We start from the raw sequence: 14,328 nt of genomic DNA, 5'->3' as shown, positions 1-14,328 counted from the left end.
AATGACAGCAATCAAATCGCATTTGCCGTTATGCCAAAAGCGGATTTTTGATGGCAATCAATCAGAAATGTGAAAAAAAAAACCAAACGAAAACTCGCTTTTCGGATTGTTTTCCCTTGTTTTTGCCAATCGGTTTTCGTATGATTCTGGGGTGAAATCAAAGCGCGTTTAACTTTTGTGGTTGTGCAGAAATTCGACAGAAGAATGTTCGCAATCCGCCACCAGCAGCCCCTAAGCGAAAAATTTCAACAGAAATGGGCTGTCAGTTGGATTCTAAGCCGGAGTTGAGTTTCGGGTAAGAGTTCCTCTAAAAGCCACAGACTGCAATTTAATCTGCCTTGACAAGTGTTGTCGCCCGTTGTTGTCTCTCTTAATTTCGGGCAGCATTATAAAAGCCGGATCTGTTCGTCGACTGCCTAATAAATTTAGCTGTACACTAGCCAAAATGTTCTATTTTCATTTATTCAAGAATTTATCATAAATTTAAGACGGCTTAGAATAGTTATTTTTCCGACATTTTGAACAGTTGCACAACAGCTGAACTATGAAATCCAAAAACATGTTGAAAGGACTTCCACATTTTTCCGAGTGTACTGCAGCCAGCTAAGCACACACTCATATAGATAATGGACTCCGTAGCATTCACTGCACCACCGAATCGATAACAATGGCCTGGTTAATTGAATTGCCCAAACCAAATGGTCTCGGTCTTTTGAATGCGTGGGCCATACTGACCAAACACCAAGGTTGTTGTTGTGAAATAATGTCCCGACTTTAATTGTATCGATTTCATTTGAATTTCGTTAGAGCATTGTCCATATGAGTATATGTTTATGGCTTTCGAAAGTACGAAACAAAGAAAATTATATGTTTTCTGGATTGCTTATATGTTCCCGACAAGGTTAGTCGGCGCAAAGATGGAGGATATTTATAGCTTGGAACATTAAAGAAAATAATGAGCACCGAGTGTACCGCAATTTCACGATTATCTTTTATGCTCTACTCACATCTTAAACTTTATTCATTGCAAAAAATACAATTTTCACGCGCATACAAATAGTCAAACAACTCTAAACACTAGACAACTTAGACACTAACAAAGATTTACAAATACATCATTTATCATACATATAGCGAGCGAAGAAAATACAAGTGGAGAGAAATAATAGAGACATAAATAAACATTAGATACAAGATACATCACTCTAAGACTTGGGCTTTCGACTTCGATTGGGCGTGGTCCTCAACGAACGCCTTGTACTGCTCATCGGACCTGTGGTTGTTGCAGTGCTTGTCTCTGGTGGTGCCGATGATGTTGTGGGTGGTGCAGTGGTCGAGGTGGTGCGCCTCCTACTTGGGCGTTCCCGATAAACGCACATTAGTTCGTCGGCAGCATCGGGACAATCAATTTGCTGCAGGAAGTACGTACAAAACAGCTTTGTAACTATTTCATTGTTTTCGTTTCACTTAAACGTTTATATTTATATAAATGGGTTTCAAAATATGATTGATTGTATTTGGTAGATGTTTTTGGAAAACTAAGAAACAAAGGATTTGAGCTTTTCTTACCTTATCGCACAATTGACTGACAGTGATGCACTTGCCACTCACACAACGAAGCTCCTGCGGAGGACATCCTCCTGGTGAAGTTACCACTTCGTAAGGATTGGGCTCTGATGTGGCTGCATTAATTGGGATTAAAGTGGTGCTGGTTATGCTGGGAGTACTGGTGATGCTACTGGTGGTGGTACTTGTGGTTCTTTCGCGCTGCTGAACCAAAGCTGAACTGGGAATCGCACTTGCTGTTCTGGCCGCTGGAGTTGTGGGTGCTGATACGCTAAATTTCACCGAAGTTCGATTGGCTCTCTGGGAATACTTGAACTTGGTCTCCGAATCACTGGTCATCATTATCTCCTTGCTGTCACGAAAGTTTACTGAGAAAATATATTGATTGAAACATGATATATAAAAATTATTACTAAAAAACGCAAGCATACAGATGTTTACACTCGGAACTTGATTTGTATTACTACTGGTATACTACTGGTATGTAAAATTGATTTGGCTTGTCACCTTACCAAATCCTTTAGGACCTCCAGCGCCTTCCTCTGCACTGGAATTCACTGGAGGTGCAGGCGCGGCCACCTGGTGAATCTGGAACTTCGTTTCCCTGCCCGCGTCCTCATCGGTGCTGGCCGTAATGTACGTATATACTTTGTCATTCGTCTCGTTGGGTGATAAGAAACTAGCATAGGAGAATACCCTTGGAAAGGCATTCAGTTCAGACTCATTGAATGGAGCCAAATCGCCCGAGCCGTACTCATCGCAGTCTTGTTCATCACTTCCATCCATGCAGTCAATATTTTGATCGCATCGATACTTTTCTACGAGACACTTTTCATTTGAACGGCAACGGAATTCGTCCGGTTCGCAAACCAAGCACTGCTCATCCTCATCCTCGCCACCTTGGCAATCCTTGATCTTGTCACACTGCCAGTTCTGGGGAATGCAACTCCCATCATGGCATTGGAACTCATTTCCGTAGCAATAGTCACGTCGCCTTGTGGGATCCTCGCACTTGTGGCTCTCGTGGGCATCGGGATATAGGTTGCAGTCGAAGAGCTCGCCAAGGACATCCGAATTGTAAATCGCTATGGAACAGGCTTCCAAAATGGCTAAGAAATGGTTAAACGTTTTTAAAGATTAACACGTAATAATTTTGTATTTTTATGGTTTAATGGCGTTTCATTACATAAATAATAATTCTTCCTTACCCTTGCAGATGCGCCGACAAGGAGGCAGCTGTCCGATATGCAGGGGTCGACACTCTGGTTCCAGGGCGCCACAAATGAACTCAGCCGCCCTGACGGAGCAATTGGCCCGGATGAGGCTCTCGTAGGCTGCCATGGATACGGCATCCCGTGGTGCCGCAACCTCCCGATTGAAGGTGAGATCGTAGTCGAGCACTCCCTGGCACATGGGCAGCATGGTCGACTGGCAGCCACTGTTCGTCGTTGAGGGGGTGGTCAAGGCCATCGCCTCTGTGGGCCGCCCACTGACCGACAGGGGTGGAGGCAGGGTGGGGGACACCCGGGTCAGAGTAGGCTCGTTACCAGCGGGAGTCGCCTGGGGTTTATGCAGTAACTGAAAAATATTGTAATGGGATGGGTGATAATTATCTGACAGGGAAGCACACATACGATTGGAACTCATCAGAAGTTATTAAAAAAACACTGTAGTACTAAAAGCGAATGCTTTAGCTAAAACTCACTTCTTTGAGCAACTGCAGCATTCTCTTGTCTTGCTCGATGGGAACCCCAAAGCTGTTTTGATGCCCGGAGGTGAATCTAATACTGTCCGCTGGCAACAAGGTGTCATCGTAGTCGCCATCGCCATCTTCACCTCCAGTCTCTGGGTCTCCATCGTCACCGAACGCTATTTCAGGCAGCTCCGTGCTCTCATCGCTGTCATCCATGTCTTCGAGTCGTGTGGTTTCCTGGGGCGACCTTTCGGTGGAGCTGGTGGTTTCCTCATCCCAGACCTCGTTGCTGCTCAAGCTCGTGGATGTTAGAGTGGCTTCATAGCGACGCTGGAGCAATTTGGCTCTAGCCACGCTGACATCGTGAAGCCATAGACAGTAGGTGATCAGCCCGAAGAACAGCAAAACGCTGGCCACAAATATAATGGGCCACCTCAGGTACTTCCACCTGCACACACTTCGAGCATAACCCAACAGCATCCAGGGTGTTGGCTTTTCCGGCCTTTCCAACTTGCTGTTCAAATAGTAATTAGCCGTCAATGGGTACTTGTACCGTCGAACTTGAAGTTCGGCCAGGGTTTCGGGACTCCCCAGCATTCCAATGTGGTATTTCTGGGTCTCACTCCAGCACGATTCGCCGGAGGCACGGGTGTAGTCACTGTGATCTTTCGGAGATCCCTCATTATCATCGTCGATGGTCTGCACCGTGATGTTGAGGCCGTGGGGATATTTGGTGGGCTGACGTCTCAATCCGGTGACTGATGAGGTCTCATTCGCAATTGCTTCCAGCTGCTTCTGTTCGGCCATTATTACCTGAGCTCACCTTTCAAATAGCCCCTCCAAATGTCAATTGCTAAAAGCTACACAGGAAAAGAAATTTAAACAATAAAAACATTAAATGCGTACATTTTGATATCTTATTTTTTAATATTTATAAGAATATTTAAGTCATAAACGAGTGATGAAATAATTTAGTATTTTACTTTCCAGGATTTAATTAGGCTACTCTGCAATTTCTCCCATTGTATCTACCATTATTGCATAACCCGCCGGTAATTGCAAATGTCTAACTGATTTTCAAGAGTCTTCCGTAGATTAGGGCTCTGCTCCTCTCTCCTGGAAAACGGGGATTTGCGAAAGGCAATCGAATTGCAGATGAAAATGAAAGTGCCAGGCAATATACATTTCGGCATTTCCACCGTTAGTGGAAAGTTGTCAACCAACCCGAGAGATAGCTGATCTTCAATCTGTTGCTTCAATTAAGCTTCATTAATTCCACTGATGAAAAGCCGCATGCAATCAAGAAGCAGATGCTGCAATTTCATTTGGATTTTCCCAAGCTCTTTGCGGTGATAAATAATCGGTATGGTCGTACATACGATGAGCATACGAACCGAGAAGCCCCAAATGTATTGGCCAATAGTTTAGAAAAATTGAAATGCGAATTGCATTGGGCAAGAGATCGCCGGCAAGTGGCTGCTTCTGCAGCAGTAAGTTCACATAAAGTTGCAGATACACAAAAGCCAGCGGAAAACTCGTTAGCCGGAAAAACGAAGAGCAAGCGAAACAAGCAAAACCACGGCAATAATAGTTGGAAATAAGCTGGTGAATCTGACTGACACGAAGAATAGATGCCCTGGGAGCGGTTATTATATATGGGAATGGGCCAATGCTGGAAATTGGATACACAGGAAAATGTCAAATAAAATGGTAACTACCACACAGCATTCCTTATTTTATGTGCAATATACACATTTTCGCAACATTTATTTAGTTTAGGTTTTCAGTGAAGATTGCATAAAAAATCTATTAAATTTTTGTTAAGACATTTATGTGGTTAAAGATTCCAATATGAACAGATATTTTGTATATCTCTTTTTGATTGGTTTTAAGGGTATCCCTAAAAGGGTTGCCTTACTTAAGACATCACTCGGTGTTATGCACTCGTGTTACTACCAATTTTTACCCTTTTCCCCTGGGTTGGCATTACGAGTGCGATGATCAAAAGGCGCTTGAGCTTGGCGGCCACAGTTGGCTGAGTGTCGAGTGCTGAAGTGTTTTGTCTGTACATATATATATATATATATACATATATATACAAGTATATCTCTTGGTTTTGGTTCAGACAACTCCAGACGGGATCGTGCTCCTCTTGCTCCAACTGCTGGCCAACTGGTGCTAGTGACCTTTTCACTTTTGTTTTCGTTGCTGCCTGACTGCCTCTGCCTGCCTGCTGCCAAGTTGCAAGTAACCAAGTTGTCCAGATTCCATGTTGCCTCAAGTGTTGCGGCTTCTTGTCGGGAAGCTCGAGAGGCGGAGTCTGTGGCACAGAGGAAAATGTAACTCAAGTTGTAACCCCCTTTTAATATTGACAGCATAATTGAGCTTTAAATGTGATCAATTGAGTCTATTGTGTATTATATAAGTTTTAGGCATAAGTTTTTATGTACTTTTCAGTAGTATTGAATATTTGAATTGCGATTCTGATTGTTTTCAGTGTAAGCATTTCTTATATGCCTTTTGCAATTGAGTAATATTTTTCTGAGTACATCAACATCTGCTCTCCCGTTCGTTGGCCGATTAATGAGCTGCAGGCCGGCACTCAACTCTCGCCTCTTCAACTCCTCTCAGGTGTGCAAAATCTTTTTTTTTAATTTTTGTTGGCCAGGTTATTAAGCGTTTCGGTGGCGGCTTTTAAGATTTGGCTAAGGTCAGTTGAATGGTGGAAAATGCTAGGCAAGCCAGGTAAGCAATCGACAGAAAGGTCATAACAGCAATTGACGGAGTGCCGCAAAGAACCTTGCTTTAGGGTCGAGACTCAGATTTCGATGGGTGTAACCAAAGAGCACGATTACCAGATGAGGTGGGACCAAAATGTTTGCGGTGAATGTGGAGTACTTAAGAAGTTGGTGGTTTTTCCAAGCATACTTAACGACCGATGAGCAATGCAGACTGCGTGGGAAATGAGGTAATCAAAGTACAGAGGGGGCATTTTTAGTGGTTGGCAGATCCAAGATCTCCTCTCAATTACAGACTCAGTTTTGTTTCAAAGTCACGCACCTATCTAGATCTTTGGCAACCTGTCTAATTAGTATCTGTAAGTGCATTCGATATCTGAGTGGCTGTATCTGAGGCCGAAAGGCACTTCCAGGCATTGTTCAATCGCTCGTTTGGCCAGCCATTAGAACACCTTTTGGCAATGCAATGGTATGCCTCAATGCCCAGCTCTGTACTTCAGTACCTCTCTCTAGTGCAATCTTCAATTGGTTGAACATGCATCTATGTAGGTGCATATATGGGTTGCCCAACGCCGTATAATTTTGTTTAGTTTGTGTGGCTTTGATGTTGGTCATTTCACACGTCGAACAAGAACGAAACTAGCTTTGATTACACTGGCAGAAATAATGCCGCTTAGAATATTTCATGTATGGAGCGATATAGAAATAAAACATCTATGGTTTTTCAATTATATTCGATATACAGTATCGCTATCATCGGTAGAACAGCTTTTTCCAAGTGCATGACTCGCATTCCTGGTCAGGTAAATTGCATTGAAACATTGCAGCATCCACTGGCGAATGCCAGCTTATAAGTTAAGTCATTTTCCGACTTGAAGCTTTGCAGCAAATGCAACTGCAACCGCACAGTTCAAAGTTATTTTGTACAAATAAATTGTTTATGCTTTTCGATTTTATTTTGCTTTAGTTCAGCCTCAGTACGTGGCATGCGATGTTTTTCTGTGCGAGGTGAGCCGGCGACTCTGTCCACTCCAAGTGCGATTGGAAGTCGGAGTCTGGGTCTAAAGCTGAATCTGAATCTATGTGAAGCTGAGGCCAGCTGCCTTCCGAGGCAGTTAGCGGGTGGATTATGGCAGTTAGACATAGCGATTATGGCCTTACATGAGCATACAACCTGCTACAGTTTGGCTGGCTAAGTTCTGAGTCATATTTAGAGAACAGAAGATCAAGAGGAGCTGCGCAGCTAGGTTATGACAACCAGCGATCGGTCGTGTTTGGGTCGAGGTGGACTGGGCTGATTAGATGACAGTGGAGTCAATAGATTCCACCGATTCTGACCGATTAAGCCATCGATCATTGTTGACATTTGAACAGATCGTGGGCGGATAAATGCACGTCTGTAGTTTAATTGACTTTTGATCCATGGATAAGTGACTACAATACAATCTCCAGTTCTTTCAACTGGTTCCTCATTAACGCATAAAAAACTTTAATTACTTTTGCATTGTATTACATTCTTTGGCACCTTTTGTTATGCAATCGCGAAAACTGATCAGTCATGGTTTTGCGAATTCTCTTTAAGTTTTATTTCCAATTATTGTTTATGATCATGATACTTATTAAGTTAACGACTGATACACCAAAGTTTTAACAACTGTATTGATTACTATACCCCGCCAATAGTCCTTCAAAAGTTTTAACAACTGTATTGATTACTATACCCCGCCCATAGTCCTCAATAATTGTTGTTCTTCTTAGGCAATATTGGTCACTCAAATTGTTGCGTGTAAACATTTGTTTCAGTTCATTAACTTATTTTTATCGAGTGTATAATTTTAAAGAATATTTAGCATAATGGTGTTTTTTTATTAAAGGTTATATTAATATAAATATTTTTCTCTCACATGGAATACGTATTACTTTTACGACCTAAATCATAAAAATCTTCAATCTTCCAATGATCAGACAGCGTTAAAGTGATGTCAGAATTCTTCAGCCATCACCATTATGATAATTTGTTAGCATTGAAAAAATCTTAGAAACTTCTTATGATCACTCAGCTGGGAAATGATCTCAGAAACCGTCGGCTGCCAACCACCGTAATCATTTAGCGCCTTAAAAAACATATTAGAATGGTTCATCCACTAGTTTCTCGACTAATAACTCGTTGATATTTAAGCACATCTAAAGATCAGCAGTATATGGACTCATTCTTTTCTACCTTAAGACATGAGCTGCATTGAAATCTGCCTGTCATCGGAGCAATTATTTTATCAATCAGGCCTACAAGAGATCTACACAACTGCACAATCATCAAGCGCCAGACTGCGAGTTCTGGTTTGTCTGTGCTTCACCTGTTTGCTCATTTGAATACATTTGTAATTAATGCAGCTACCAGATTTTCAGATTTTTATTTCACACCAGCAAACACCCATTCGACGATGATGATCGTAGCTCACACGAGAACCGCACTTTTGTCACTTTTCCACGCTTTTCAGATTCACTTTGCGGTCGAGATTTTATTTTATTATTTATATTGTTGCAGGGCAACCGCGAATGTTTATGGATATGCGAATGTTTGTGCTCGACATTCATGTTATGTTAATCAATGTTGATTGCAACTTTATTTTTTCGCTTCTATTTTTTGTCTTTAATTAAAAGTGCAAACTTCAAAATTAATTAAAGTGACTTTGGTTTGGGCTTGTACATGGCAATTTGAGCATGTTGCTCTGTAATTACGAACGTCTTAATTTGCATAAAAATTTCGTTTGGCAAGCATTTGTCGGGCATTTTTCAGCACGCCAATAATTGTGGGAGGCTTCATTGTATCTTTTTCATAAGGGTTTCCAGCAAACCCTAAAGTTTGTTCAAGCACAGTAATTTTTCCAGATTGGTCACACACTCCACTCAATCAATCACAAATAATTTTACACTTCGACTATAATTTCAATTACATTTAATACCTCAAGATGAAAAACTCACGCTTTGCACTTGTTGTTAGTTTTTGAAGATTTTTGAAACCCGCTTTTTTTGAGCCGCATCCGCGCGATCGTCTGCCAAAAAACCGACTGAAAGATAAAAACTTCGGCTGAAGAAGCCAAAAACCCAAAGCTTCTCTTTCGGATTCTTCTGAAAGAGCCCAACACGAAGCTCACCTCAACTCGGCTTGGCTTTCGGTTTCGATTTGATTTCGCTTTCGAGCTCAATCCACGGATCGGGTCTCAAATCACCGGCACTTCAAGTTTCTCTCTTAAAACCAGTTGAAACACTCTTAAAATGCAGTTTTACTCTTTTTTTCACTCGATCGTTAGGAGTCATTGGTTCACTGTGTCGCCAGCGATTTTTCCTTTACTTTATTTTTGGCTTTGGAGCCAATACTTTAATGGCTCTTTGCAACGTGACGTTTAAGTTATGATGAGATCGTTTCCCCTGACTTTTATACGATCGTATGTGTGTGCGGAATGGAGCGTGCCCAGGGGCTGTAAAGAATGTTTTAATGCTGGAGTTGTGACAAAAAAAACTGTCGTTACTGGTTGGCGGTCTTGTGCAGCTTTTCTGGGATCGTTGGGGCTGAGGTTTCTGCAATTGGTTTATGGAAATTTCGCACATGTGGGTGACGGCTTCAACTTCGAAGTGGGTTAAGTGGATTCAGCAGATGAGTCATGGAATGCCCAAAAAGGTAGAGCCATTAGAAAAAACTACGCAGGAAAATCAAACATTTTATGGTGTAAGATGTTTGGAGATACTTTAATATTTAGTATCACTAGCATAGTAGTTTATTGAAATTTAATATTCCATTTTTAAAGTAACCTTATGATAACATTATTTATGTTGACAACTTTTCCACTGTTCCACTTTAAGTTTTCAGTATTAATAAGTTTGGCATTTTTGGCACTCCTGCCATGTTACATAAAATAAATACAAATAAAAATGTAAATTTGATTCTATTAACCATATGAATCACTCAATCATTTAACTCTTGTTCTTGGCTTAAGGCCAACATTATTGCCCGTAGAGGAACTCAATATGAATGTGTACGTAGCTTTAAGATCCGCACCAAGCGGTAGAAGTTCGTAGTGCCGAATGACCTTACTGACCAGCGCTTTCATTTGCAGGTTGGCGAATTTCTGCCCTATACAGTTCTTGGGCCCTGAACTAAACGGAATATATGCCAAAGGCGTATGCGTGGTGGTTTTCATATCCATCCATCGTTCCGGCTTGAAAACGAGGGGATCCGGAAAGTATTCCGGATCTCGGTAGACATAGTACGGCATTAGTAAAATGCTTGTGTTGCCAGGAATGGTTTTTTCGCAAATTTGCAAGTCCTCGGGAATGTATCTTCCGAGGATTGGAACTGGTGGATGCAAGCGCATCGTCTCCTTGATCACGCAGTCCAGATACTTTAGTTCCAACAACTTGGTTTGGGTCACTGAGGCGTCGGGATCCGGTCCCAGAACAAGCACTAGTTCCTCGTAGATGCGCTCCTGCACTTTGGGATGCCTGGATATCGCATGTAGTGCATGGGACACTCCACTGGTGGTGGTGTCATCTCCTGCGAATATAAAAACGTCCACCTCCTCGCGGATATCCACATCGCTTAAGGGCTTGTTGTCTATGGTGGCTTGCAGCAGGATGTCCAGCAAAGTCATCTTAGCTTTACCACCGATATCATCGTCGCCCATTACTACGAAATAGGTTACATTATAAAATAATACAATAAGGGTAAGGATTATATTTAACGTACTCAGCGGCTTGTAGGTGCCATCAGCCCTGGCCCGCTCCAGAATCGCTCGTCGTTCGCGAATGACCTTGTCAGTAAAGTCCTGCATTATGGCAATATCTTTCTGCAAACGGCGATAAACCAATGGAGCCGCCAGCGGGAAAAGCCAATTATATCGCATCGAGACACTTGCCAATCGTTTGGACTCGATATAAACCACACTGAAAAGATCATCATTTTTATTGAAGCATAGCCCACATGGAAGATATACACCACCTACCTCTTAAGTGCTTTTGTATAGGGGAAATTTGGTTCGTTCTGAGCATTCACCTGGACACCCATGGCGGTCTCTAATAAATTTGTACAAATAAATACTAATATTTAAATGTTGTTGTAAATTTTCACATACCTGTGGTCACATCCAGGGCTTCTAGAGAAACAAACTTGAATAGGTCCACGCACGTTTTGCCATCAGCATAGTTTCTCAATTTCTCCACCATAATTCCACTATTTCTATCCATTATCTCGACGAAGTTTTCGAGGCATTTGAAGTGAAAGGCTGGTGCGAGAACCTTTCTGCGAGAAGACCACTTATTTCCTGTGCTTAAAAGAAGTCCATCGCCAAGAAAATCACACAGAAATCGATAGAGATGAGCTTTCTTGAGTAGTGTGCTACTACTCAGAATGCTTTCAAAGTATTTTAGATCCTTCGTGTAAATAAGACACTCGCCTAGAATCCACAGGCGGAAGGTTTTGCCATATTTATTGAAGTAGTCACCAAACTTCTGAATAAAATCTTTACAGAAACAAAAAAATTTTCAATTTGTGTTTGGTAATGAGTATTTGTTGTTGCTTTCTTTTTTATAAAATTTGATCACATAACCTTTAATTTATCAACCAATTTCTTGTTAAACTCACTTTCTGGCCTCAAAGTTAAGGCCTGCAGTCCATTGCCCACTATAGGTATCGTAAAAGGTCCCAAAATCCTGGACTTTTCAAAGGTGTTAACTCTCCATTGTTTGCGACTGTTATCCCAGACTAAGGTCATGATCAGCACTGCGATACCCAACAATATCCACATCTTCGGTATTCTTAAGGTTAAATCCGCTTTACGATATTTACAAGAATGATGGCTAATCGTTTCAGGGTCGGTCTAGAATGCGCCACTATATTCTCCAGACTGCGGTTTTATATCAAACGCCAAGGAAATATATTCTCTATTTAATACTACCTCAGTCTTACACAACAAATATCACGCAGGAAAATATAAACGACAGTGTTCAGTGTTTTGAAACTTAAATATAACATAAAATAATTATTAATATAACTATATAATTTCCTCTACTTTTCTGTTAAATAATCAGACACCACACATTATTTTTAGTATTAGTTAAATAATTAAAAGCATATTTAATCATTTTTCTAGTTTAAAGATTTTTATCTAAGTGCTATTACGAAAGAAAATACTGTGACCCACAATCTATAATAATTGATTTTACGGGGTGAAAACGACGATTATGTATTCAAATTATATACGCAAGTCTGAAATTACCGGTATGAACCTTAATTAAAACATATTTAAATACTACTAAAGTTTGATTTAGTTCAATAACTGTACAAGATTACTTAAGGGCATGTGCCAGCGTTCGACCATTAAAATATTCCATACCCCTTTAATCCGAATTCAATAGGAATGGCTTTACAATGTGTCACACAAAAACAAGAAATATAGGAGAGGAAATTCAACGCATTGCTCAATGCATTTTGCGGCATCAACATGTGGCAGACTGATATGGACAACAAATCCTGGCCCCACTCCCACTCAGCTGCTTGGAGCCATGGCTATTTGGCCCCCAACACATGTCCGCGCACAAGTGCGCTATAATTGGCCTGGCCCGAACGACTCCGTAGCCAATTGCAATTCCTACGGAGAAACCGCACTGCTTGCACTTGGAAAAAGTACTAGGTATTTTCTTCGTTTGAGCAACATGATATAAGACTCTGAATTTGAAACTCTATCTTAAAGCATTTCACGATTACCGACACATAATTATAGTAGAAGCAACTACCGATCGCCTTTACAAATAATATTTTGTTTACATGCTAAAAACTAACTGAAAATAAGAAGGTCGTGATTTGGAAAAAGCATTTTTGGAGTCTCAATGACGGCGCTGCCCTGTTTCTATAAAAGATAAACGTTAATTATATATTTTACAATAATAATCCAATTTTAAAGTGTTAAAAATAATTTGCACCTAAAGTATTTATTAATGGTTTTTCCCTATGCAACGAAATCGATACGCAGCTTTTTATGGCCCAAGCGGGGCACAAGGTTAGTGGATTTGTGGACTTTCAGTGCGTTCGATTTCAATTTCGATTTCGTTTGGCAGTTTCTGTGTCGCGACTCGGTTTTGTTTCTGGCATCTGTGACTTTGGTTTTGGTTACGGATTCATTTGGGGTTTTCTCGCCGCTCTGTATGGCATTTTTGCAATTATGAATGGCCCAGGTCTCGGTCCGCATTCTAAATGTCAATGTTATTGCACCCAAGCAGCACTGGAGTCGTTTTTTTTTTTTTTTGTTCAATTGCCCCCGTGCATCTATGCATCTGCAAGATTGTTTCGTGATTCCATTTGGCTTTGATTTCCATTTGGCGGTATGCGCCCGCCAATAGAGGCGGTGGTTGACTTTTCAGAGTTTGTTTGCAAGCTGATCGCATGTGGAATTTCCGCTATTCACGGCGACCCACCTTAAAAGTCATAGACTCCAGTCCGATTTCCACTGTGAATCGGAGTCATGCTCGTTAAACATATGAACTTCTCTACACAACTTATCATTCAGCTTATCTTGAATTTTATTTTTGTTCTTAAGATGATATTGAAACTGATAACTTTAACTTTTTTAACTTTAAATTTTCAGACTTAAAAAAAATAATAATAATAAAGGGTATTTCACCATTTGAGGTCAGCCTTCGTTGCATGTAATCAAAAATTTCATGGGGGCCATAAATTTAGCGTGGCTTTGCCCATTGTGCGTTGGCTGCCACTGAGAAATCGAATCAATCATTTTGCACACACGAAAACGGAACAGATTCGGAAAAAATGCAATTGTGTTCAGGGGGGATCGGTGGATAGTCGGTATTATGACAGCGTTAACAAAGCGCGGCCAGATTTAAGTGTTTAATTAACACAGAAAAAGTTCAACAAACACAAAAAGAGAGGCTCGACAACTCCAAAATCGCTCATACGCTCCGTTGAACTTCAAGCGCCAAAACACGCATAGGGAAACTAAAAAGTGAATTCGGTTTTTTTTTCGGTTGGTGAATGAATGTGAACACTCAGGTCCAGGGTGTACCAAGCTCTTGATTAATTGTGCAATTGAAATTGAATTAAATGCGTGTAAATAACTTGAGCAGTGAGGAAGAAATCAAGACGTATGTTAAAGTGGGAGCATTTTACCCCCAAAACGCGTCACCTGATATGCAAAGTGGGAAAAAAGAGAAAATCATGGACTCAGAGACGGACACTTGGGTTGAATTCAATTTATGGCTGATGCAAATGAGTGCGAAACTAAAGTAAAAATCAACATTGAATTGATTAAAGCGAAATAACTA

At 41.0% G+C, this 14,328-nt stretch overlaps 2 protein-coding genes across 3 annotated transcripts; both read right to left on the bottom strand.

Annotated features, from left to right (window-relative positions):
• Nucleotides 1-985: 985 nt before the first annotated feature.
• LOC6611547 lies at nt 986-9,144 on the bottom strand. 2 transcript variants are annotated; one of them, XM_002036050.2, is made up of 6 exons: nt 8,980-9,138; nt 3,272-4,119; nt 2,775-3,144; nt 2,079-2,675; nt 1,570-1,934; nt 986-1,412 (listed from the first exon to the last, which is right to left on the bottom strand). In XM_002036050.2, exons 2-6 carry the CDS (start codon nt 4,064-4,066, stop codon nt 1,206-1,208), a joined length of 2,334 nt encoding a protein of 777 aa, XP_002036086.1. In that variant the 5' UTR covers nt 4,067-4,119; nt 8,980-9,138; the 3' UTR covers nt 986-1,205. The 2 variants fall into 2 exon arrangements, with proteins under 2 accessions (XP_002036086.1, XP_032582124.1); XM_032726233.1 differs by lacking the exon at nt 986-1,412 and having other exon boundaries at nt 1,842-1,934; nt 2,074-2,675; nt 8,980-9,144.
• Nucleotides 9,145-9,774: 630 nt separating this feature from the next.
• LOC6611546 (probable cytochrome P450 4d21) lies at nt 9,775-11,973 on the bottom strand. The gene is made up of 5 exons (XM_002036049.2): nt 11,636-11,973; nt 11,127-11,513; nt 10,998-11,067; nt 10,742-10,938; nt 9,775-10,681 (listed from the first exon to the last, which is right to left on the bottom strand). Exons 1-5 carry the CDS (start codon nt 11,796-11,798, stop codon nt 9,966-9,968), a joined length of 1,533 nt encoding a protein of 510 aa, XP_002036085.1. The 5' UTR covers nt 11,799-11,973; the 3' UTR covers nt 9,775-9,965.
• Between the last annotated feature and the right edge of the window lie 2,355 nt (nt 11,974-14,328).

Source organism: Drosophila sechellia, chromosome 2L (assembly GCF_004382195.2).
Source record: "Drosophila sechellia strain sech25 chromosome 2L, ASM438219v1, whole genome shotgun sequence".
Classification (NCBI taxonomy): Eukaryota; Metazoa; Arthropoda; class Insecta; order Diptera; family Drosophilidae; genus Drosophila; species Drosophila sechellia.
The sequence above is the reverse complement of the archived record's forward strand: the minus strand, read 5'-3'. Positions and strand labels throughout refer to the sequence as shown.